Genomic DNA, 26983 nt, shown 5'->3' on the forward strand with positions numbered 1-26983 from the left:
GATTTCGCTAAGGAATGATTATTTTATTTATCCCCTGGATCTATTACAACTTGGGCTGATCTATCTCGTTTGTTTCTAAGCAGAATTTTTCCAGCGTCTCAAGCAGCTGAGCTAAGAAGAGAGATCATTGGAATAAGGCAAAAAGAAGCTGAGTCCCTTTACGATTATTGAGAGCAGTTTAAGAAGTTGTGTGCAAGCTGCCCACAACATGGTATGATGGAGAAATCTCTCCTCCAATACTTTTACGAAGGTTTGAAGCCCATGGAGATGAATATGGTAGACGCCACTAGTGGAGGAGCATTGGTCAACATGACTCCCCAACAAACGAGAGACTTGATCTCCATGATGGCTGAAAATTCTCAACAGTTCTGAGCCAATACTAAACCCCCTAGAAGGGTTCACCAGCTAAGTAATTCAACCTTAGAGGATAAAGTTGATAGACTTACTAATATGATGAATTCTCTTCTTACAGAAAAAGCGAAGACAGCCCGGTTATGCAGAATATGTGCTACACCTGATCATGCAACTGGTACATGTCCCAGTTTGTATGATGATACCATGGCCCATCTGGATGCTGTGGGAAATTTCCCTGGGCTGCCAGAAAGGCGATACGACCCCTACGCTAATACCTACAACCCAAGGTGGAGGGAACATCCTAACTTAAGTTATGGGGCCAATTCACGAAATACCCAGCCATACCAAAATCGATTTCCACAATAGCCGCAAGGTTCAGGTAATTTTCTAAAACCATGGTCAATAAGTTAGCAGCTAATGTTCTTGATTTTCAACAGAAAACTCTTAATTTCCAAAAAGAGATGAAGGATTCCCAACAGAAAATCGAGGCGTCCATCAGAGAGTTGACCACATCGATCGAGAAATTTACCTCTCAAGGGAAGCTGTCGTCACAAATAGAACCAAACCCTAGACAAAATGTAAATGCAGTAATGTTGCGAAGCGGAAAGGTACTAGAACCAATTCCTGACAGGAATCTTGGCCAAGAAATTGCCCAAGAAAAACTCGAAAAAGACGAACAGGTCCGACCGAAGCCTCCATTGTCGAAAATTCAACCTCCATTTCCAGAACGATTCAACCAGTGTCGAAGAGGTAAAGAGGACAAGGAAATCCTCGAAACATTTAGGAATGTCGAGATCAACATTCCGCTGTTGGACGCCATCAAACAAATACCGCAGTATGCTAAATTTCTTAAAGAGCTTTGCACCAACAAGCGAAAATTAATAGGTAATGAAAGGGTGAATGTTGGTGAGAATGTATCCGCAGTGTTACAGCAGAAAATGTCGACAAAATGCAAGGATAGGAGCATGTTTGCAATACCATGCAAAATAGGCCATCTGGGAATTAAGAAGGCTATGTATGATCTATGGGCTTTTATAAATGTAATGTCGTATTCTATTTATGAATCACTTAGCGCAGGTTTTTTAACAAAAACAGGTGTTATCATTCAATTGGTGAACAGGTCCGTTGTGCATCCAGAAGGAGTCCTCGAGGATGTTCTGGTAAAAGTTAACGAGCTTATTTTCCCTGTAGATTTTTATGTGATCAAAATGGAGGAGGATAGAACTCCTGGATCTTCAGATCTCCTGCTGGGTCGACCATTCCTTAGTACAGCTAATACTAAAATTGCCGTTCGAAGTGGAACTCTCATGATAGAGTTTAATGGGGAGATTGTAAAGTTTAATGTCTACGACGCCATTAGCCATCCCAGTGAAATCTTGAGCATAAATTGTATCGACAAAAAGTTTTACTTTATAACTCCGTGTTAAAGTTATTCCTAGAGAGTAAAGAATCTGGAAAGTGGTTCGTAGTCAATGGCCAGTGGTTGAAGCCGTTTTATGAGAATTTTCAAGCCCATGGTTGAGAATATCCATTTCGAACCACCATAGAACCAATAACGGAGTCGAGCTAAAGACGTTAAACAAGCGTTTGTTGGGAGGCAACCCAATTTTTATTTTTATCATTTATTATTTCTTTGTTTCTTTACTTTATTTATTACTTTATTTTATTTTATTATTTATTACTTATTTGGATATTAATAAATTTTTCTTCTTTTGCTTAGATAAAACAGAGCGAAAATGCGAAGAAAACCGTTGAGCAACGCTTACAGCGCATTGAGGCCCGACTTGAAACATTTGGCCAGCAACTGATCGAGCTCATTGTCATCATATGCGATCGACAGTAACAATACGGGGATTTTTTTCTCAAATTTTCTACGTATTTATTTCTTTTCGTCCACATTGAGGACAATGTACTTTTAGTAGGGGGAGGTACTCTTCGTTATTACTGTAATTTCTGATGTGATTTTGGTTGTTGTTGTTGTTGTGATTATTTTTGTCTGGTGTTACTGCTTGATGATACATTTTGTCCATATTTATTTACAACATGTTTGGTTGGGTGTATTGGCTAATCAGTGGGCCCCACCTAATCCCTCTCTATTTCGTCGTTTGGTTCAATGTATTGCTAATACGCGTGTAATCCATTACTTTCCTAATCGGTGAAAACCACCGATTTCTATTCCCCCTCTTTTGCCCAGATTAGCTACCGCTTCAGCAAACCGTCCCTATTTTACCCTCCCCCGATCCCCTTTGTTTCTCTTCTGTTCCTTCTAGCTTCATCCGATTTATTTCCTTGTTTCTTTACTTTTCTTTTCTGCCGATTTGCTCCCAGTTTATTTTCTTTGTATTTGTAACATGGGCGTTTCCTTCCTTAGCTGTGAAACTGAAAAATCTCTCTTGCTTTCTCTCCCTCCCTCGAGTATCTTCTCTTCGCAGGCAAACAAACATAGCTCAATTTCTTTTCTTATTCCGAGTCTTGGTTATCAGGTAAGGCATCTTCTCTTTTCTCCATTTCAGAAGCTTTAGAACAACCGCCTTTTCTTTTCTTTAATTCAGAATCTTGATTTTATTTCGAGACTATTCCAATTCCCTTTCTTTTCTTTTTAATCAACTGGGTTTTTTGTGAAACTGAAGGAACGGTGGTGGGTGTATTCTTTTTCTTATGCTAAAATTTTAGGGTTTTGTTCTCAATTTCAAGAATTTCTTTGATTTATCATTGTGTTTCTGGGTTTTGGATTAACAAGTTGATAAAGTGAACTAAACTCGGTAGGTTTCAAGATGAGATTGTCGATGGACCTTATCATGAAAACTGGAAATACTTTATATTGGATAAATATAATAGAGGGGACTGAAGTATATACACAATTGAGCTTCTATATATTATTGTTTTTTTTCTTTGTTCTCTTTTATCATATTGTTGATTGTTTTCTTGTCTTCTGCTTATAATAGCTAAGCGCTTCTTGTGGATTGTGAAGTGTGATATTTGTTTTTGGCTCTGTTGATGGTTAAATAATTCTTTATTCACGCAAAAGAGGAGCCTAGCCAACTACAATAAAAGCATCTGCGAAACTGATAGTAATCACAATAGAGAAGTATTCTGGATAAGTAATCACTACACTCAAACCCCAGTTGCAAGCAAGCATCTTGTTGGTATCATCCCTTTCAACTGTGGAGTCTTAGTCAAACTGCCTCTATGATTTTATTAAGAATAACTGAAAAAGTATTAATATTCTTGCCATGAAGCCTAGAATTTCTCTCCACCAATAACTGAAGAAGTGTGATATTTGTTATTCCTTGATCAGAATTGTTCTTAAGATTATATCTAGGCTTTTGTTTCTTGGCATTTGGTTGTAGAACTCATGTCAGACATGAGTCAGGACATGATACACACACACATAAGGACTGACATATGCCTGGTGTCAGTCGATGTAAGGTTAACGGAACTCATATATTTCTATTTTTGTAATTTTCAGGTGGAGGTAAGATTAAGGGAAGGAAGGGCTGTCAACATTCACATGTTTTGTGCTCGCAGGGCAGGTCTCTTGCTCTCCACCATGAGAGCTCTAGACAACCTTGGATTGGACATACAACAAGCTGTAATCAACTGTTTTAATGGGTTTGCACTGGATGTTTTCCGAGCTGAGGTGCCCTTCTTTTTTCTCTTCATCTACTTCGTTGATTTCCATTTAAAATCAATTTTAATTTGCACATCTATCCAACATATTTCAACTAAAATCTGTCTAACAATTTTTGATGAATGTGATTTCTTTCAAAGTCTAGCTAACTCTAGTGCAAAAAATAAGGCCATATAGAAAGCTATTTCTTCTGTTTAACACTTAAAACTACAAATGAAATGAGCCTTTATTGAAGAAATTCAGTTATTTTCTGTGCATCTTTGCTACATAGAACTGCTGTTGAAAAGAGCAGCTCAGTAAAAGGCAAGTTCAAATAATGGTATAGACCATGAGTCAGAAACCCTGAAATTGATGACTCTCTTCCCATTGTCTTTTTGTATATGAATAGCAGACTGACTACTTGCACTAGTTTGCACATAGATTAAAGTAAGAATCCTTGTTTAGTGGGATATATCCTAGGCAATTTTTTCTTTCTGCTCATACCTCTGAAGGTCAACTATGATGCTAATGGTTAATAATTGTTGATCTTTAGATCACTAAATTACTTGTGAGATGAATTTGTTAGGTATTTACTGCAAGTGATAAACAGAATTTATCGTGAGGTGTGTTTTCCTTAAAGTTTAGTTTCGGATCTGGTGATGCTGAACAAAGACAATATGAAAATTGGGAAATTGGAGCTATGCGAGTACCATAATTGTAGCTTTGTTAAACAAGCATTATAGTACCAGCTAATCTGGAAGTCTGCATATCATCTAAAAAATAGAAAAGTTGTAAGGTGTTTGGTTTGTTGGTGGATATTAATATTTGGATGAAGAATTCAGTAATTTTGATTTGGTGTTTGACAAATGACAGCAACGCAGGGAAGGCCAGGATGTATTGCCTGAGCAAATCAAAGCAGTACTTTTGGATTCAGCAGGGTTCCGTGGGATAATGTGAGGGTGAATGGTTGGCTTATTATGATGGTATTGGTATGAACAGAGGCAATAGTAAATGTTGATGTAAAGTAATTAGTTGCTTCTCATCCCAGTGGTGAAGCAAATTTTACAAGGTAGTGAGCTTTGTAGGTAGCGCAAGCAAGTAGGCAAATAATTGATTTCTTAGTTATTATATCACTTGAGAATGAAGTTGATTATGATGGAGGTTTTTATTTATTATATTTATTTTCTTTTTTCTTTTGGGTTAATATTCATACACCATAATCAAATCACACATGCATACACAGGGGAGTATGGATCTATTAATAAATTAAGGGTGTGTTTGTACAAAAAATTCCAGATCATCCAACTCAAATGATCGTTTTCTTTAGTTTACCTTCTATTGCGCGATTGGAATGGGTCAGAAGATTTCTTTCTGACCATTAAAAATCAAAGTTCAAACTTTTTGATGTTGTAAAACTATATAACATATGGATTATGATGTAGAATTTCATTTTCATCTAACATTTTCTTAATATAAGTTAATTATGTTTATGCAGAATATAATTCTCAAGTTATATTTTGATTTTAGTAAATTCATATAACATTTTATTATTAAGAATTTTATGAAATTATATATCATTATTAAATTATATTTAATATTAATTATTTTAAATTGTATAAATTCATATAAGAAAAATTATTATCAATAATTTTATGAAATTATATATTATTAACTTATATGTAATAATAATTATTTTAAATTATACAAATTCATATAAGATAATTTATTAGTTATAATTATTTTAAATTTTATTAAATCATATATTTTAATTAAAATATATTTAATATTAATCATTTCAATTTATCTTTTATAGTATCATATATTATGATTTGAGTAAATTCATATAAGAAAATTAATTATTAAGAATTTTATTAAATTATATATTTTAATTATAATATATTTAATATATTTAATAATAATTATGTTTAAATATGATTAAATTATTTATTATTGATAATAATAATCTTATTAAAATTTAAATAACAATAACAATAATCATTTACCAAAATAAATTTATGCTAAGGGTATTCTAGTCATTTTAGTTTTTTTCCATTATGCTATTACACCTCTATTCCATTCAACCAAACACAAGATTACTATTATGCCTCTATTCCATTACATTCAACCAAACAGTTGATTTGCTATTACACCTCTATTCCATTACACCTCTAATTCAATACACCTCTAATCCAATACAGTGAACCAAACGTGCCCTTAGAATCTCCTGCCTCTTTTCATGCCCAAGATTTTTACCAAGAATTTCCTACTGTTTGACCTGCAAGCATGATTCTTGTTTTCTGAGGAAATTACGGATTTTCCATAATTGATGTCATCTCCACTATTTTATTCTTCTTAGGCTAAAAATAATTGTGATTCATAGAGTTAACTTTATCTTACTTTTCGTAAAATTGATCAAGTTTAATACAAAGTGGACACTTAATATGTTTGCATGCTAAAATATGTTCATGACTATTAAGGTAATTATTGAAACTTATTTTTGACACTTGATTGGTTTTCTCTAAAGTCCTCATAAAAAAAGTTATTAATAAAATGTCGTTTAATGTTTCCATGCTTATGAGTGCAGCTTAAAAACATGACTGACTGAGTAACCGAGGTAGGGTGCTTGGGTTGTCATCCTATTTCCCGTCAAAAGGTTGTGTGACGTGTTAGGTAAAACTCCACTAACCGGAATTAATTTTTAAGAACATGTTGGGCTGAGTAACCGGGGTGAGGTGCTTGGCTGTTATCTCTCTTCGCGTCACAAGGTTCGATGTGTTCTTAAGAAAAAAATATAATTAGGAGTCTACTGGGCTGAGTAACCGAGGTGGGGTGCTTAGCTGTCATCTCTCTTCGCGTCAAAAGGTTCAGTATATTTCTAAAGCATAAAAAAATATAAATAATAAATAAAAAGAAATAAAAAGAAAAAGAAAAAATATAATTTGGAGACTAAAGGAGGAAACAAATAGGGTGTCTTGGTAGGTTTGGCAATTTACCTAATTTTCATTAAATAATTCAAGTCGATTCTAATTTTTGTGTGTATTAATTGGAAAATTTTTCTGTTTTACTTAAAGCAAGCTTAGGGTTCTCTTTATTTTTCATATGCATTTTTGACTGATTTTTATAAAACTTTGGAGTAGTATTTCTTTTATTGCAAAATCTAACTTTCATAGTAGATAGGAACCATACTTGAGGGCAAGCATGGGCTAAGTAGGGAGAATTTGACAACACTCTAGAATAATGTATTTTTATGTATTAATTATGTATTTATTCTGAGTATGATCCTACTAATTTGAGATATTTATGATCTTTTATCTCATAGGGACTAAATTTGAGGCAACAGCAAAATTAAGGGCCAAAAGCGTGAATTTAGAGATAAAATGGGCCAATGTGCGACACAAGGAAAAGTTGGTGCCAAAAGTGCAAGCATGGAGGACACAAGGGTTGAAATGCAAAAAGAAGAGATTTTATTCTATCAGACTCTATTTTACTTATATTAGGATAATTAATATTAAGAATTATTTAATTTTAGGATTTTATTTTATTTATCTTAAATTAAATGTATTTACCTTTTGGTAATTTAAGTAGGATTAGACTATCTCCCCTAGCACTATAAATACAGGGTGAAGTGACTTAAAAGAGATCCATCTTTTTCTGTAAACACTCTCTCCCCAAAAATCTAGGCTTTTGTTCTTCTCATATTTCCTTTCAATAAAATCTCCATTTTTATTATATTTATTTTCTTTTCCACCACAACCATAAGCCACTAAACCCATCTGGCTGAAGGTTGTCGATATTCCCCAAAAAGGGTTCCTGAGACTTGGAGTCCGTACTTAGCCTCCTCATCGAGTAGTCATCATTTCTCCGCACTACGGGGCTGACGCTTTCATCCATGTCCCTTAAGAAGTAAGCTTTTCAACGTATGCAAAGGCAGCCGCTTTGTATGTTTTGGGAAGGTTGCACAATCAATTCGTTAGCTTACTGCGTCAGAGGTTTGCGAGCTCAAGAGACAAAATGGCATGGGATTCGCCATTGAGAAGTATTGATCTAGCACAAAACGATCCCACAGAAGTGATTGTTGGCTAGAGTCAGGTTCCACTAAATCGTAAGTCTAAATCTTTGGAGCTGGTGGTCGTAGGCGTCCTCTTCCACTATAACTGGCTTATTCGGTTTAGGAAGGATCACCTAAAAGCCGAGGATTGAACCCAAGGCGGAACGAGACAATTGGAGGCTGGAACCTCCCATAAGAATTTTCTTTCTCTCAACTCTATTTTTAATTTCTCGAATTTTCAATTCAATATTCTTAATTTTGTTTTTATTTTATTTTTTGTTTTCAGATCCAAACCTTTAATTCTGTTATTTTCTTATTTTTTTCCAGGTACGGAGGTTTTCTTGGGCAGGATTCTACCTGGGATTTCACGGAACAAGACATTGTGCAAATCCAGTCCCTGAGGATTTGACCCTACTTCCCTTTTACTATTGTTTTTCATTATTTATTAGGGATATGATATTTTTGGTGCTTTCAACGACCGCATCAGCATATAACATTTCATACATTTATATTGGCATATACAATCATGGCTTAATCGGGTGATCATACATTGGATAAACGGATCTCCTTACCCCCAATCAGAATCAGAATCAGAATTAGTCCCGAATTGAGCAGCCTAAGGCCACACGCTCCCTTATATCGCCTCAAATCAGTCCCGTTGAGTGGAGACACAAGCTTAAAGCTCCCTTATCTACTCCAAATCAGTCCACCTAGAGCCTCATTTCTCACAAATAACATATCAATATGGTGAATACTCAGAAATCCTATGGCATGCCAACTATATCAATTGGATCCACCATGCTATACTGCCAATATAACCAATCAATCATAACATAATTTCACTCAATAATGTGCTCAATTTAAAGTGCCAAAATGCAATCTAAATCATGTAACATAGCCATTTTAACATCAAATTAAATCTAGCATACCGATTACCTATTATCAATGTTCATTTATCAATTGAAATATTAACATACCATGAACCAAAAACTCTAGCATGCTTGCTTAGTTCACCATTATAATCAATTAAATCAAGCACATAAAATCACTAGATGCTCACTTACCAACACTTAACAAAAATTTCATCACCTAAACATATATCAATAATATTATAAAATTAACCAACCAAAACTCAATTAAATATTTGCAATCAGTAACTAATCATCCGATTAAGCATAAGTGATGGTCAATTTACCAAATTTCCCTTTAGTAGCACTCACCACACAACTAACTCAACCACAACCAAGTGATCAACCAAGAAAATCCAAGCTTCAATTTCAATTAGCTCAATCCTTTTCAAGATTTGGAGCTTCAATAGAGATAAGATAGATATTACCACCTTTCAAAAGATATAATAAACACAAATTTTCATCAACTAGGCTACACGAAATTCTCACCCAAAGTTACCTTACCAGATTTGTATCATGAAGTCGAAAACTCGATTCATCACAAAATCGATCACTCCAACCCTCCTAATCACTTCCAAACATCAATACTAGAGCAAATAAACATATACTAAGCATCAATTTTACAAAAATCAATTTCACAATAATCTGAAAAATCAGTTCATAAAGATGATGAAATTCGAATTTCTTTAAATTACATTACAATACATGTTTAATCTTGATGAATAAAATCAAAAACCTTTTAACAGATCCATTTTGAGTTGGAACATCCATTTATTTATGGATTTCCTCTCAAAATTCAAGATCCACCATTAAAGCACCTTAAGCTTTTGAAAAAGATGACATTGATAAAAAAAAATCATGTAATTATCACCCAAATCATGTAAATATGCTTCTATCATCATGAAAATAAGTTTATAAATGATAATTACCTTTGATTCATTCTAAATCCTTTGATTGAAAATTATGATTCAAGAATCTTTAGAAATTTCAGAATATTTTTGGTTACTTTTGTGAATAATTTCTGGTGAAAAGAGAGAGTATTTTGATAAGGAAATTTGTTGAATCTGTTCTCTAATGATAGATCTTTAAAACCATGCAAAGAAAACAAATTTTATAGCTCTCTAATCTGATGTAAATGGTGTGAAAAGTAGGCTAGATGCATTGTGTTTAAAACTGAAACAACCCACCAAAAATTTAAAAATTGGGAAATTTGTCCAATGGCCACTCCCACATTTCCCATACTTTACCAATTGATCCTTTCCCTCCAAAATTCTGAATTTAAAGGTTTATTTGCCAAAAAAAATACTCCAAATTTCCCTTATTTTACAATAAAAATTAACCAAAATAAAAATTAACCCCCAAAAAAATTTTTTCAAATTCTTTTTTGACTCAAATTAATTATTTTCACTAATAATTATTTAATTACTTTAAAATTAATTTTCCAAATATATTTTTATTTTTTCGAATTATTATTTAATCAATTTTAGATGAAATTGACCTATTAAATTAAATTAAAAAATTACTATTAACCCGATAAATTCCTAAATTCACGCTTGAAACCCAAAAATATATCCAAAACTAGTAGACCCGGTTTAGGGATATTACAAGCTTGATACAATTAAAGGTCCTCATTATTTTTTAACTCCAATGGTTAAGAAAATGCAAGAGAAATTTAATAAATATTGGGCTGAGAATTCGTTGATATTGTCATGTGCTGTAATTTTAGATCCTTGTTACAAGTTAAATTATGTGCAGTATTGCTTTACTACAATCTATGGTATTCATGCTTCAAATTTTGTTGAAATCATTCTTAGCAATCCTAAACTCTTGTTTAATGAGTATGTTAAAAAATCCAAATCCACGTCTTCCTCCTTGGTTGGGAGTTCTAATGTTTCAGATAATAATCCTATTGATTCTAGTTTGCATCAACACAATGTTAATAGTGCTGATTTTGGGGGAGATTTTGATGAGAGTGGTGATTATAAATGGTATTTAAATAAATCTAGCACTAAGATTGAAAATTCGCAGTTGGTTTGATGAGAGTGATGATTATAAATGGTATTTAAATGAATCTAGCACTAAGAGTAAAAATTCACAGTTGGACATTTATTTGGAAGAACAGGAGCTTGAGTTGAATTGTCAAATAGATGTTTTGGATTATTGGAGCAAAAGTTTAGTTTGATATAATGAGCTTTCATTATTGGCTCGTGATCTTTTGACAATTACAATATCGATTGTAGCTTCCGATTCGGCTTTTAGCATGGGTAAGAAAGTTATCACACCTTTGAGGAGTTCACTTAAGCCAAAAACAGTTCAAGTTGTTGTTTGTTTTGATGATTGGATGCGAGCTAAGGGATTTTCAACGGGTAATTATTATTCTCGTTTTATTGTTGTAATTTTGTAACATTTTATCAATTTGATTATCTAATTATTTATTCTTATTTCATGTTAGAAATTGGTTGCAAGAATGATGATGATGATGAGGATGATGTTTCTTCAATTGCTTTTTAGGCTACCTTTCTAATTGTTGACAATTTAATTTAGCTTACAATTTATAGTTTGTTATAAAATTAAATATGTTGATTGGTTAATGTATAGAAATTTTTGTTGGTTGATTATATTTTGCAGGTTTTTGGTGTTGTTTTGGTGTTGCTAGTGGTGTTGTTTTTTGTGCTGTTTTGGTGTTGTTTTTTGTGCTATTTTGATACCATTTTGGTGCTGCTTTTTGTGGTGTTTTATTGTTGTTTCACAGCTATTTATTATGTTGTTCCATTGTCGTTTTTAATATTATTTAGATATTGTAGAACATTTGTTTTATTATTAATTTTGTTATTATTTTACCTCTAACTTGTTACTATTTTAATATAACCACTTTTTATTGTATTTTCAATTTGTGTATTGTTTTAAGAATTGTTTTAGTATCATTTTTTATTTTTTTATTGTTTTAATATTTGTTTTTATGTTTTTAAATGTATTTGATTTATTATATTTTAAATTTTGTTTATTAATAAAATAATCTAAAATTTTAATATGGATTGGGCTGGGCTTAGGCTTAGCAATTAAATTTTAGGCTAGGCTTGGACAAATTTTTAGGCCTATATATCAAGTGTAACACTCCTAACCCGTATACGTCGATAAATTAGGGTTACGAAGCGTTACCAGATAAAACGCAACTTAACACAGACATTCAATAGAATTCAAGAATTTTACATTTATATTAAATTAGTCAAATATGAAGTAAGTATAATTATAAATTTTACTTTAACCTTTTATAACAAAACATAATATTTCAGTTCAGTTAAACCGTAAGAAAAATAAGCTAGTTTCATATGGCTATTAATTATATATATACAGTACATTAAAGTACGACTCCCAAAATTTTATTTAGTCTATACATGCCATAAGTTAAAATTTAAACGTTTTAATACCGAGATAATAGATAGAGTGATGATATTCGCTAACGATCCCCGAGTCTGCAGCTTGGTTTTTAACTATAAAACAAAAGGACAAAAACAATCAAAGTAAGTTTTATAGCTTAGTAAGTTTATAGCATATCTAAAATACATATAAACGAACATATGTATAAACATTATATGCTTATAATCAAGTTACAGACATAATCATTAAATGCATATACTAATTTCTAATATACTTATCATTTGCATTTCATCGAATGCATATCTATGATCTTTCAAATACATAAGTCAAAAGCTTATATTTTTACTTATCAATTACATGAACCAAATGCACATTTATACTTCTAATCCACATGTGCCGAATGCATACATGTATATTCAACAATTTTCATAACAACCAATATATGTGCCTATTCACTAAACACATAGATCCAAACATTTATATGCTCATCAAATACATATAAATAAATGTTCATATACTTATCCATTACATATAACCAAAATCATATATATATATATATATCAAATGCATATAATCATTTAATTTAACAGATTCACCGGCACTTAGCCTGCTAGGCTTATAGCCTGATTCAGATCACCGACACTTAGCCTGCTAGGTTTATAACCTGATTCAGATCACCGGCACTTAACCTGCTAGGTTTATAACCTGATTCAGATCACCGGCACTTAGCCTGCTAGGTTTATAACCTGATTCAGATCACCGGCACTTAGCCTGCTAGACGTATAGTCTGAATAATTTCACTGGCAATAAATTCGATTGATACTGAGCTTTAACAAAAGAATCTCAATTCACAGAAGTTGTATCTCATATTTGTATATAAAATCCACATAAAATTCAGCTCAATATTCATAACTTATATCTTTAAAACACATGGATATATATAAATCCCAATCATCAAATCTAACTTAAATAATTCAATAATTCAACCGAAACACATTTATATATATATAACCTCATACTTTAGATTCCACTACTAATATCATAAGATTTAACTTATAATATACTATGTACTTTTAACATTTGAATTCCATATATACCTATATAATTTCATATACCTTTTCAATTCAAGATCTTATACATGTACATATATACATATTCGAATCTAACAAATATATATTACTCTATGCTTATATTCGAAACAAGATCTTGTACTTTTATACATTATACACATATATATTCGAAATTAACACACATATATATAAATATAATTTCATACCTATACTCAATATAATTATTTATTCATATATATATATATATGTTTATTCAATCCAACTTATACAAATATTTGATACATATATATATCTTTATATATATCTATTCGAACATCATGTAAACATATAAAACAATTAACATTAACTAAATTAAAACTTTATTGACATATATACATACCTATGTTCGAATACATCACATGCCTATAGTTCCATACCTAAATTATTTACAAAGACATTGATGTATATATTTTTGTATATTCATACTCATTCGAACCTAACACATATATATACATAATTTTCATACTTCTCATTCGATTTATATACTTTTAATTTTAACTCAACATAAATACATTTGATATCCATACATGTAATATAAACTGATTTAATAAAATTAAATAGCTAATAAACTTACCTCGGATATCAACGGACACGATCGACTATTCAACTACTTTCGTTTTTTCCCGATTCAAATCCGTTTTCTTCGTTTCTCGATCTAAACATATTCAAATTTAACCTTTTTATTCATCAAAACATTCAATTAAATCCAAAAATACATAAATGGGCAAATCACCATTTTGCCCCTAACATTTTACACTTTTTGCAATTTAGTCCTTTTTGCTCAAAATAAAAATACACAAAATTTGACTACACTCCTTTAGGGCTGAATATTCCTAGTATCTTTACAAGCCCACACATTTCATTTATTTCACATTTTAACCCCTCAAAAATTTATTTTTACAATTTAACCCTAATTACTCAAATTCATCAAAAATTCAAAGACAAAACATATTAATCTTTCACATATCTTTCATATTTCATCATCAACTATCACAAAGCTCAAGCATTCATCAATGGTACATTTCAAAATCATCAACAATTCATAAAATTAAGGCATGGGTTTTAAATTATTCGAAGCAACGATCTCAAAAACGTAAAAATTATCGAAAACTGAACAAAAACGAACCTTGAATTTAAGCTTGAATATGGCCGAAACTTGACTAAGCTTTAATGGCTTTCTTCCTTCTTGGTTTTGGCTAAGAAAGATGATAATAATCTAATGTTTTTATGCTTTTAACTATCTTATATTATAATATTTATTAATTACTAATTTAGCCTTATTTAAATAAATATAACTTATATATATATAATAAGGTTAGTTTTGTCCTTAGCCATCCACTAACTATTTAGTGGTCTAATTGCATGTTTAAACCTTCCAAATAAAAAGACAACAACAAATAGATACTTTTAGCTTTAACCCCTAAATTTTTATTTTTACGCGATTAAGTCCTTTTTATTTAATCAGTTACTCAAACAACAAAATTTAAACACGAAAATTTCACACAATCAAATTCACACATAGTAAACTCCCAAAGTAATATTAAAATATTTTTTTGACTCAGATTTGTGGTCCCGAAACCACTATGTCTGATTAGGGTCGAAATCGGGCTGTCACATCAAGCCAGGCTAGCCCCGGGCCTAGAAAACGGGCCTAAAATTTTGTTCAGTCCTTGCCCGAACTCGGCCCGACCCATGATCACCTCTATGTGTAACCATTGACCTAACACTCATCATGAACATGTTTTCATTTGAGTTATCTTGGGACAATCTCTCTAAAAGTCATGCATGACTAGTTGTCCTTAAAAAGAAATCTCATCTAATGAACCCACATGACAAAGTTTACCTTAGGGTGTAGCCAGGGTAGGAACCAGCTCGAAACTTTATCATGCTATCACTTAGGGACCACCATTGGAGATCATAGGTCTTGTTCAATAACCTTTTCCCACTCAATATTTTAAAAATATGCAAGGTTTTTTTTATCCCAAATTTCAAGAATGATCATATAATAATCCTAGTGGCATTCTTACCTAATCTAAATGACATGCTTCCAACATATGCATGACATGCTATGGCAATTTTATAATATACATTCATAAGAATCAATCAATCTTAAAACAAATAATTTTGATTCTCCACATATTTTCTTTTAAGGGAAAAACCAAAGAAGTAAATGAGAATCATGCACCACGTAGGGTCCTAAGAAAAGGAGGTGAGTCAAATTTGACCATTTAAAAACCAAGCCTTTCCTAGCTAGAGTCAATCCTAGACATGAACCTTTTCATTACCACACTTCTCACAGTTATTAAATAACCTAAAGAAGTGAATAGAACAATACAACACATGTATTTTCTCATTACCGCACTTCTTATTTTTAATCGATCAACTGTGGATCATCTTATATATATATATATCACAATTATAACATTGCATAATTTTATAAACAATTATAAAGCAGATATACAAAGAGATAGGTCATTAAAATAAAATTGTCAGCTAAGGTTTCCATGGTTCTACTTCTAGAAAATAAATGGAAAAATAAAATTACACAATTTTTCACCACAAGTCATTCCTTGAGTCTTCCACCGCCATCATATCTTTTACTCGTCACGGACTCCTTTTGGAAAAATTACATTTAATTCCTATGTCTGTTTCTGGCTCACAAGAATTCTATGAATTTTAAAAAATATATCCCTACATAGATATGATAGTCCACTGTCTATTTCCTAAGAACCACAACCTTGGTAAAAAATAATTATATAACAAATATATAATATCGCATCTATTCTCGTATATAACTCAAAACAAGTATAAGATCTAAAGAATGCCATTTTCTATGTAATCAAATTGGTGAATCTCGGAATAGAGAGCTAGGTCATGTTTTCAAAATGATTTTCAACTCATTTTGACATGATTAAGAGCTTTATAAATTGGATTTAACAAATTCTTAAATAAACTGTATGAATCAAATAATTTTCTTCTTTGAGATGGAAATGAACGTGATTTTTTCGAAAAAGGTTGATTTATGAAATTGAGTGAAATTAATAGCTTAGGTCTATAATTAAGCACTAGATCTGATGTTAAGAAGTGAAAATTGAGGATTTATTATTTGAGTTAAAATGAATTAATTTTAAGATTACAGTAAGGTAAGGTGAGCTCGTTAGTTTTATGAGGGTCGGGAGTTGTTGTTTGTTGTTAGGTGATTATCTTATTTGTGAGTGTTAGTAATCTGTATATTCTCATGTTATATGTAAAGCCACTCAACGCGAAGGTGCATCCACGAGCAAGGACAACGGCAAGCAGGTGGTATAGGCTCGTCATGAATTGTGAACCATAGGTGAGTGCCTTTGTATATCGCATTTAAACACGAGTTCACATGACTTGGAAAGTCAGGTAAAGCATGCGAACCCTCATATTTAACGTGCAAACCCTTTTAAATTGTAAAGCTTAATTATTAGTTTGGTACATTAAGGACCAAATTAAATAAATTGAAAAACTATCATGAATTATTGGTAGGAATAGAAAATAGAGGGTCCCTAATGAGATTTGGTGAAATTAGATTTTAATCCGAGGCTTTAAATTGAAAGTTATGATTATCCCTATTTTAGGGACTAAACTGAATAATTTGCAAAAAATTTTAAAAATTGGTATTTGATTCTTTTTTATTGAGATTTGATAATATGATGTGTTTTATTATTATTCATAGGTAACGACAACATGGAATCATCGAGAGGGAGAGGAAAAACGAAAGTGATCAATGAGTAGCCGAAAATTTTAGTTTGTACATTTATAATTTAAAGTCATATAAATTGCTTGTATTTTCACATTACATGCATACGAAAGTAACGAGGTAAGTATATAGTAATGGTATAAGTTATTGGATTGATTTTGAATGCGAATTCTCATAATAGATGACTAAATTGAATAAAATATAAAATAGTATCGCTTGAAATATGAATTTTGCTATGGAATTGAGTTAGAATATGTATTGATTGATATGAAATACATACGTTATGTTAATGACTTGATTTATTATAGTGTATATGATTGAAATTTTTGATATGTGTACTAAATTGGAATTGGGATTGAAATTTGATACCCTATTAACAATTCATGCTGAGTAGGATATAGTTGGCATGCCATATGAATGAATTCTGTACGGGTTTATACGGTTATGCTCCAAGATGCACCTCTTGCACCAGGATGCACTTCATGTGCCAGGTATGCACTTGGTGTGCTAAGATGCACTTTGTGTGCTAGGATGTGCTTTGTGCACCAGTATACACTTTATGTGCTACTTTACCCTGCTTTAGGTTATCTGATGATGCACTTCGGTGCCAGTTTGGTTTGTTGGACGGATGATCCGAGTATCCGTTCGAGTCCAAGTCAAGTTAATAGGGATTGTAAAATGTAACTTGGTGAATGATATGAATGTGTACAAATCCATACCATTGAATGAATTGTACTTAATTGTGAAAGAAACGTTGAAATCACATAGTTGAGTATACAAATCAAATGAACCAACCCTGGGAGCCTAAATGGGTATGAATGAGTCAGTAAACTCCAGAATTTAGTAAAGAATGTGATATTAAAAAGTGAATTATGTGTTATTAGATGTAAGTTATTTGTGGAAAAGATTTATATTGAATGCTTAATGTTGTAATTGGATTGGATTGAATAAAGATTTGGTTTTATGCATACTTACGTATAAATTTTGATGATGAAAAGTACGGTAACCAAATTGAAAGTTAGTATAATGTTATATGCATATAAATATACATGTATGGAATTGAAATGTTTTACTACTTCTTATGTTTTAAGCTTTGGTTTATAAATGTACCACTAAGCCTATAGCTCAGAGTACGGTTTTTTTTCTCCGTGCATAGGCTCAGGTGATTCTCGAATCCTCGAGAATTGAAGCTAGCATCCAGATGATTTTTTCTGACTTAACAAAGTTTGTAATGTACCCCTTTCGATTGTAAATGGCAAGTACCTAGGGTTTAATTCGATTTTCTATAATAAAAAAGGTCAAACTTGGAACTTAGTTGCTTAATGTCATTTCGAAGTATTGTTTTGGTATGTTCTACCTTATATACTGTTGTAAAAGTGTTGTTTGGTTGTGATTAGGATTATATAGGTTAACACAAGTCTTTTGAACTTGTTTCAAAATGGTCATTTTTTTTAAATAGTGAGTCATGTTGCAACGAGGAATCTCTGATGTCGCGACGAGAAACAAAGCAAAATTCTAAGTGGTGACGTCATTGCTCGAGGTCACGATGAGCACTGAACAGAGAGTTGCGTCACGAAGAGGAACCTGTAACGTCACGACGTCAACCCAAAACTTTAAAATTTTTACAATTTGTTCTATTTCGATCTTAGGTTAGTGAAAGAGCTTTCGTGAGCTTGTATAAGACCAAAAAATGATTATGTATTGTTTGATACACTTGTTTTAGTTACATTTATATGTTTAACAGTAATAGTTAATAGTAGCTTGATCATAGTTGCTTCGGTAACGAATGTGACACTTTGTAGCTCAAGTCCGACAATCGGGTCGGATATCTGGGTGTTACAGTCCAAAATTGAATTCATCTTCAATTTCGTAAATATTATTATTAAATATTTACAGGCTCAGTTTACAGAAATGGGGTCCTAAAATTAACTTTTTCGACACCACTGGAAATTGGGTCATTACACTTCCTAAAATTTTAACCCAGTACTTTATAATTCAATCCAACTCGATATTTGTTTTTTTTATTTCCTAAATAACATCTTTAATTTTTTTTAATTAAATAATTTTCTCAACCCAATTCTAATTCTATTAAAATCATGATGACTTTACAGTAAAAGAATCTATGAGAAAATATATTTAGTATTTCTATATTCAACGAATTCACTATGAGTAAATAATTTATTCCCCTTTTCAAACTTCATTTAATTCAAAAATCATAAATTCATTTCTAGGTCATTTTCATTTTGGAGAAAACCACATTCATTTCCAAATGTTTCCCATTTATCCAACTTTATCATTTATGTTCATTTGATTCAACATGCGATTAGAACTCAAATGTTTTATAATTAAGTTTCAGCTTTTCATCTATTAATTATAAACTCATTTAGTCACAAAGTCATTCCACCATAGTATTGTGACTGATTTTTCCCCAACAGCATACCATTACGAAAGCAACTCGACTAATGCTTGTACAATGACCTTGTCATAAATGTGTTACCCTTATAAGATATACTTAATCTCTTTGGGATAAATTTGCTCTCCCAATATTATCCTATTTTATGTCATGGTAACCATTACATCTTCATGAAAATTCAATTACTATCAAATAGTAATCAAGTCATTCATCACAAAGACGAACGACCCATGGTCACGTTCACTTTTCATCAACCATGTAATGGAAATAAGAGGATATCATTTACTCATATTTCAGGCTATAAAATCCACTATTGTGAATGACGCAATATACTGCAGAAGTCGTATACCCAATACACCAGCTCTCGTTTCTTTATCTATTTGAACTCAAGTTTTTACTTACATCAAAGTATACGAGTCACACTGTTGGGAAATGTGTCCATATTGTAGTAAACATGTAATTGTTTTCTATATATTTGAAAGATGAATAAATAAATAAATTTCACATTTCATATTATGTCTTTTGTATTTTTATCTTTCATATTTTGCATGTATAGCGAAATTGTGACAAACAAATATTAGTTCATTGATTGTCTAAGTTCAAATTGATGATAAGTGGCATTGTAAAAACGTTTACATTGCGAGAAAGACATCGTACTTTAATAGATAATCTAAACGAGTTTGTAATCCTGTAAAAGAATCAAAGTGAGCATTTGATTCAAATATTGAGAATGATTATTATGTCGTCTATAATTCCAATTGAGGAGATGGTTAGTCTTGGCTAGAAGCAATTGACTCCACGGGTAAAGACATAGATGTATTCATTGACAGAATGATACATTGCACTGGACCCGAGATGAATTAATTCTGAATCTATTTGTGAATTAATTCACTTGTGACATTCATGGTGTGATTTACCTAAATCTTGAGTTAGCCACTGATCATGTGTATGTAACTCATGTGCTTTGATATAAGTGGAGGGTTATGGTCTAAAGATGATTGGGTCGACAGCCTGTATGTTGGGTATATGACTTGTGAATGGCACTACTTTACTAGTAATAGTGGAATTCATAGCTCAATTAAAAAGTTAACAATATTCTCTCATTGGCATTGTGTGGATTGATACATATGGAACGTGGTCACGTGTTGCTTGTTCTAAAACAAGCAATTTATCAGTCATTTATTGACAGTGATCATATTAATCATTAAGAAGACACAATGGTGACAATGAGATAAAATAAGATTGTATTGAATGAACAGATTTAACTCAAAAGAATTAAGGATATCATATGAGGGTAACACACACATGACGAGGTCATTAGGAAAAGCAGTTGGATGAATTGCTTTTGTAAAGAGTATACAATAAGGAGTTTTCAATCATGGTACTTCTTGTGGATTGACTCCATGATTAAGTAATTGTGAATTATCTGAACGATGCTTCTGGGCATAATTGCAATTACTAGAGCCTAATTATATATGTCTGATTGGTCCCTCCGCTAGCTCAACAAAAGCTCGATCAGATTATATTTGAATTAGAAGAAAATTCTACGACTTTGGAAATAATTTAATTGAGTCGATTTATTCAATGTGGAATTCAATTGGGCGGTCGTAAAATTTGTTCAACTAGAGAATTTGATTAAAGAATTTTCTTGAAAAATTAATTTCGAATATCTAAGTGATTTTCGGGTAAATTAATTTTGATCAAATAAAATTAAATTAATCAAATTAATTAAATTAATATGATACTTTTGGAAATTAATTTTCAAGTCAGAAAATTGGCCTAATGGGTAATTAAACTTGAAAGTTTGACCTGAGATCAGAAATTAGGCTAAGAGCCCAAAACCAAGACCAATACCCAAAAACTGGTCGAGTCGGACCAACAGTTCAACTGGTGGCTGGACCGGACCGATCAAGTCGTCATTGGAACCGGACCAAACCGGCAAAAACCAAATTAGCTCGGGGTGCCAACGACTGCGACGGTAACATTTCGGTGGCCGAAAAATGGTTGCAACGGTGGGTCTTTGATGGTTGAGTTGCGGAAGAATTACACTCCTACTGGGACTCTATTAAAGAATTTGATTTCATATTAACTATTTCAAAAATAAAACTATTTTAATAGATTTAATATTAAATTTATTTTAATACTTATCTTTATAATATTTTATTAAATTAATATTAAAGTGATTATCTTAATATTAAATTTAATTTAATGTTTATCTTGTAGATAAATATTATATTAATTTAATAAGATTTAATATTAAATTTAATATTAAAGTGATTAAGTTTAATCATAGTTGAACTATCTAAACTCTTCCTATATAAAGAGAGCCTTGGGTCATTATTTATACACACTTGAATTCAAGAAAAAGTTGTAGAGAGAAAATTCTCTAAAGAAATTATTTCAAAATAATTTAGAGATATTTTTCTTATTTATAACCTGACCCAAAATTTTAGAAAAATTGCAAAATTACCCCACTGGTAATTTTTGTGAAAATTTTTCTAATTTGAAGCGAACCCATACTTGGCACATGTGAGCTTGGAGATACTGGAGAAGACTACTCGGTCGAAGCATTCATCCTAGACAAATCAAAAAGGTACAATTTTAATTAAGTGTTTAGTACTTTAGATATCACAACCAAGTTCTTGTTTTGAAAAAAAAAATTAAAATTTTGGTTTTTCCCTAAATTTATTTTCCGTTTTGTTTTCCAAACCTGATTTTCCAACACACACATACATAGTCCGTCATCCACTCAAGATTAATGTATGCCACACTTTAAACTTCACAAGTGAATAAATTCATAAATGGATTCAAGATCTATTCTTCTTGAGTCCAGTCCGGTGTACTGTCAGTCTAGTCAATCACATCTATATCTCTATCTTCCAGGAGTCATTCGCTTCGATGCTCAAGACAAAGCATCTCCCCAATTAGACTTGACAGACGTCATATTAATCTTTCAATTAGTTTGCTCATTTTCGATTAGACTAAGAACATGTTTAGGTTGTATACCAATATAAATTGTCTTTCCGTATTACGATCCGACCACATAATACCGTTTAATATTAGTTTAAACATTAGACAACTAGTGAGCCAATATTTGCTTCTACTTTGATTTGCATGCAAAAAACACATAAGGACATTATATGAAGTATATTAATGTAATCCATAAATTGTTTCATTAACCAATCTGCTCGAAAAAAATTACAAGTTTACAAACGAATATACTACACTCAGGGCACCAGATCCAACACAACCCCCTTCAAACGACTCTAATTTTTTCTCCAAGAAAGAAAACTTGGCAAAAAAAAGTTTGAAGATCATCCCCACAATCTAAAAAGCTTGTTAAAATTCTTTTAAAAGAAAACTCGAGAAATTCTTGAAGAGAAAAACTCAAAAAGAATTTTATTAACTCAAAAGAAAAAAGTTGCTAAATGAATTGATGAATTTTGTACAATGAAGAGACCTTTATATAGGTTAGCAAAGTACACCTAAATAAAACTCTCAAGTCCACTAAACTCTAATTAATCTAAATAAGAAGAAATTTTAAACTAAATTTTCTTATTGACATAAACTCCTAAAAAAATATCCAAAATCTGGAAGAAGTAAATAATAAAATAATAAAACTTAATAAATACAATATTGGGCCCATATATAATAAAAATTAAGCCTAAAAATTGAACCCAATATGATTTAAACTTGAATTAGAATCCCGAAAGTCGTAACTCCATAATAATCCGTCCAGAAACTCTGCTTATACAATCTTCACTAAAACAATTATAACTTAAGTTCTTGAACTCGAAATCTAGTGATTTAAAGTGAATTGTGAAGCTAAGAGGCAGATCTTCGATTAATATGAGACATATTGGCCCAAAAATGCCTAGGTCCTTTCCAAAGATGCATCACAAGTCAAGTGATTATAACATGGTTAGGTGTGTGGGCTTGATTGGGGTCCTTGAAGTGTAACGCCTAAGCTTGTTAACATTTTCTACATGGACTTGTCATCATGGATTGAGATTTAAGTCCACGAACAAAATTGATCCCTTCTAATTCATCCTCGCTTCGTATTGAACTCCAAAATCTGTTGTCTTAGATCTTTAAATTTTCTTCTCGAAATTTCTCCGTGAAAAAGTCTTGAATGAATAAGTTGAGTTTTGACTTCAACTGCTTGAATTTGGATCTTGTGATTGGGCATTGAGGGAAACTAAGCCCATCATTATTATTTTTAGATCTTACTCACTAAAAATCCAATTAATGGATTAATGACTGTCACTTGTGTTAAAATTAAAATTTCAAAAAATGAAAAAATAGGGACTTAAAATGATCTAATTGTAGAATAAATACTAAAATAACTGTACTATAGTACAGGACTAATAATTGAATATAACCAATCAATTTTAATTGCTAATATTTGGGTCGAGACAAAAATCGACAAATTCAAAAAGGATAAGGATTAAATTGACCAATTTGAAAAGTACAAAGACTAAATTGATCGAATTAAAATACAACAAAATTCATAACTTTCATATAGCATTGAGACGGGCAACAGAATTTAACCTAAATTAATTTAAAAAAGCACTTAACATCGCATCCTAAACTTGCTTATAGAGTTTTTTTACTTGAATGGGGTGAATTAAATAATTGTCCTAAGTATAATATTTTTTTATTAATAATTAATCTAAAATGATATATATTATTATTAATGATTAATATTACTTATTATTAGTAGGTTCTATCCAACTAGTTCAATTATATAGTTGAAACAAATAAAGACTATATAAAAGAATATAAAACTATTTTTTTAATTTTATTTTTATAATATAATAAAAATAAAATATATTTTATTAGTTGAGTTTTTTTTATTTAATGATAAAAAAATCTCTTAGTAAATTTAAAAAAAAATTAATTAAAACCTTAAGAAAGACATATACTATTAAGTCCTCAATGAAAAAATAATCAGTTTGGGTTTTTCATTAATAAAAACCGTCAGTTGATTGATTTGACTGTTAAGTATGTTGATGTGGCAAATGATGTTGACGTGGCATGCTAACATGGAACTGAGATGATCTATACTTTGAAAAGTATATGTTAACGATGCAAATTCAGATTCAAATGATGAAAAACTTGATCAAAGACCAACAAATGATGATAAATAGTATATGTTAACTTTTAAAGGGAATAGTCCAACAAATATGAATGCTAAAGCAATTAGATAAAATTTTGTATAATTTTCATTTTTTTATTATTTTTATTAGTAATCGTATTATTTACTATTTTCTTGAACGAATATATTACATATGACGATTTAATTTTAGCTTTTATTACTTATCTATAAATTTTTTATCATGCAACAATTTTTTATAATGATTAATATTTAAAAAATATAAATTATGTAACTGTGTAACATGATATAAAGAATCACAATATAATTACACTCTATTAATCAAATAAATTTAAAAAATTATTATTTTTTATAATTACAACCTAATGTATTTTTATTCAAATAGTTTGTACTGTCGATGTAAATGCCCAAGAGACAATGGGTAACAAAATTCTTAATTGTATTACGCCACGTAACAATGTTGATCACACTGAAAAAAGCAAAGGACTTGTTTTAAAATCTATATTAATTTATTAAAATTTATGTAAATGTAAATCTTATTTAGTATGTTTGTGACAGCAAAAAGTTACCCAAAAGTAGTAGTTTAACCAAAGTAGTTTTAAGTAATATATGAAACGATGAAATTCACAATGATATAGACATACGGTAACTACCATAACCATAACCTTAAAAGTATCTTAACCAAATCACACATCATAGGTTCATAATTACATTGCTAATCCACACATTAAACCAAGAAACAAAAACTCACAAAAATGGCAAAACCCGAAACCTCAACACTCAATTCCTCCATAGTTCTCACAAAATACACATTAAAATATTACAAACCCAAAGCATCCACTAAAAAGAAAAAGAAAAAAGAAAAACTCATCTCCTGCAGCGGGTAATCCTGGAGCATCCTCTAGAGTAAGGGTGGACTGATCCATGTGCCTTGAAACAGTTGTTGGTATAATAAGACCTTCCTGATCTTGGGGGACATGGGATTCTATTAGCAGAAAGCGCCGAGTACGAAATGTAATACCTCATTCTCGTCCAAAACAAGGATCTACGACTATGCCCAGTTTCCTCTTCACCATCTACCTCTTCTTCACCTTCATTGTCGTTTAAGTCACTGTAAAGTGACACAGAAAGCGGCCATTCCAAAGCATCTCTCATCAGCTTCAAGCTTGTCTCTTCAACTTGGGCATCCACTTTCGATCCCCACAACACAATGTAAGAGATGAAAAGGAGCAAAAGGAGCTTGCTGAGAAGTGAAGAAGAAGCCATTGTCAGTAACAAGTTGCTTGCAAGGAGAGTTTTGGATGAAGAAGAGAATAATTGAAGTGGTTTTCGTTTTGGGGTTCGGTTTAAGGGGACAGATGGGGTCACAATCAGCACAGAGATGATTGATTTACAGCTGTGCTTTCAATCGATGCCCTCCATTACCGCGTGCTTCGGTTCTTGAGCCAATCAAATGGAATTGATCGTGTTCTGTGTGGTAGCATTCCATGGTTTTAGATTGGCTTTTGCCGTTGATTTTGTGATGTTTGTGGGTGCATTATTGGCTCAATCAAGGTCGTTTATGTATTATGTTTATGATAGGGGGACATGGTGCACATGCGATGGAGGGGATGATGGAGATGGACGCGGCTGGCCGCTAGCCTGACGTGGTCGAACTACATTGGGCCCCTTGATTCTCTTTACAATTTTTTTCTCGAAATGTAATTTTGTTGCAATTAAAGGGTTAATCTTTAATTAGGCTTATAAGCATTTTTTTTAAATTAGGTAAATAGGTTTTTTTTAGATAGAAATAGAAATTACATTCAGTTGTGTGCGTTTTCCTTCGACGATCAAATCCACTATCTCTTTGAACATTGGTTGTGTAACGATAAAAAATTTAAAAGGGGCAATGATCATTCTTTTTACCGATAAATACGCCTCAAATTTATTTATTTTTCACTCATATTCTATTCTCTCAATTCTTATTTATTTTTCACTCATATTCTATTCTCTCAATTCTTTCTAATTTCCTAATTCTCTCAACTTTCTCAATTTTCTCAAGTTCTTGTTCTAAATTTTTCAATATTCTCGTTTAAAAATATTAGTTTTTTTTTAATTATTATGTATTTTATTCGTTCGGATTAAGTTTTCACGAATAGCAACCTTTCTAATTCGTTTCGATGACAATCACATTTCTGTCACTTAAGCAGTAATGGTAAGATGAAAATTTAATTTTCGTTATTTTCGATTAAGTTAAATTTAAATTATTTTTTTTCAATTGAAATATTTTTTATCATTATAAATAAACGGATGATCGTGTTTTGGAGGCGTTCATACATAA

The 26983-nt window shown here is 31.4% G+C and overlaps 3 protein-coding genes and 1 long non-coding RNA gene across 6 annotated transcripts; 2 read left to right on the top strand and 2 right to left on the bottom strand.

Moving 5' to 3' along the window:
• Nucleotides 1–749: 749 nt before the first annotated feature.
• On the top strand, nt 750–2197 carry LOC107942444 (uncharacterized). The gene is made up of 3 exons (XM_016876112.1): nt 750–1321; nt 1475–1685; nt 2075–2197. The coding sequence occupies exons 1-3, from the start codon at nt 750–752 to the stop codon at nt 2195–2197; spliced, it is 906 nt and encodes a 301-aa protein (XP_016731601.1).
• Nucleotides 2198–2513: 316 nt separating this feature from the next.
• On the top strand, nt 2514–5275 carry LOC107945718 (transcription factor SCREAM2). Of its 3 annotated transcripts, XR_001696688.2 has the most exons (4): nt 2564–2837; nt 3824–3994; nt 4838–4991; nt 5230–5275. XR_001696688.2 is itself a non-coding variant. In XM_016879815.2 (3 exons), exons 1-3 carry the CDS (start codon nt 2706–2708, stop codon nt 4919–4921), a joined length of 387 nt encoding a protein of 128 aa, XP_016735304.1. In that variant the 5' UTR covers nt 2514–2705; the 3' UTR covers nt 4922–5139. The 3 variants fall into 3 exon arrangements, 2 of the variants coding, with proteins under 2 accessions (XP_016735304.1, XP_016735307.1); XM_016879815.2 differs by lacking the exon at nt 5230–5275 and having other exon boundaries at nt 2514–2837; nt 4838–5139; XM_016879818.2 differs by lacking the exon at nt 5230–5275 and having other exon boundaries at nt 2563–2837; nt 4846–5139.
• A 6955-nt stretch (nt 5276–12230) lies between these two features.
• On the bottom strand, nt 12231–14326 carry LOC107947507 (uncharacterized). Its single transcript, XR_001697143.2, has 2 exons — nt 13982–14326; nt 12231–12411 (listed from the first exon to the last, which is right to left on the bottom strand). It is a non-coding gene; the product is annotated as an uncharacterized lncRNA (long non-coding RNA).
• Nucleotides 14327–25304: 10978 nt separating this feature from the next.
• LOC107945719 (protein RALF-like 34) lies at nt 25305–26205 on the bottom strand. Its single transcript, XM_016879819.2, has one exon. It carries the CDS (start codon nt 25927–25929, stop codon nt 25531–25533), a length of 399 nt encoding a protein of 132 aa, XP_016735308.1. The 5' UTR covers nt 25930–26205; the 3' UTR covers nt 25305–25530.
• Between the last annotated feature and the right edge of the window lie 778 nt (nt 26206–26983).

The sequence above is a fragment of the Gossypium hirsutum genome, chromosome D12 (genome assembly GCF_007990345.1).
Source record: "Gossypium hirsutum isolate 1008001.06 chromosome D12, Gossypium_hirsutum_v2.1, whole genome shotgun sequence".
Taxonomy (NCBI): Eukaryota; Viridiplantae; Streptophyta; class Magnoliopsida; order Malvales; family Malvaceae; genus Gossypium; species Gossypium hirsutum.

Coding starts and splice junctions, on each gene's coding strand:
- LOC107942444 (XM_016876112.1), top strand. CDS start 750: ATGGTCAATAAGTTAGCAGCTAATGTTCTTGATTTTCAACAGAAAACT. Junction 1,322..1,474: donor AAATGCAAGGATAGGAGCAT/GTTTGCAATACC, acceptor ATTGGTGAACAG/GTCCGTTGTGCATCCAGAAG. Junction 1,686..2,074: donor TAGAGTTTAATGGGGAGATT/GTAAAGTTTAAT, acceptor TCTTTTGCTTAG/ATAAAACAGAGCGAAAATGC.
- LOC107945718 (XM_016879815.2), top strand. CDS start 2,706: ATGGGCGTTTCCTTCCTTAGCTGTGAAACTGAAAAATCTCTCTTGCTT. Junction 2,838..3,823: donor TTCCGAGTCTTGGTTATCAG/GTAAGGCATCTT, acceptor TGTAATTTTCAG/GTGGAGGTAAGATTAAGGGA. Junction 3,995..4,837: donor TGGATGTTTTCCGAGCTGAG/GTGCCCTTCTTT, acceptor GACAAATGACAG/CAACGCAGGGAAGGCCAGGA.
- LOC107945719 (XM_016879819.2), bottom strand. CDS start 25,929: ATGGCTTCTTCTTCACTTCTCAGCAAGCTCCTTTTGCTCCTTTTCATC.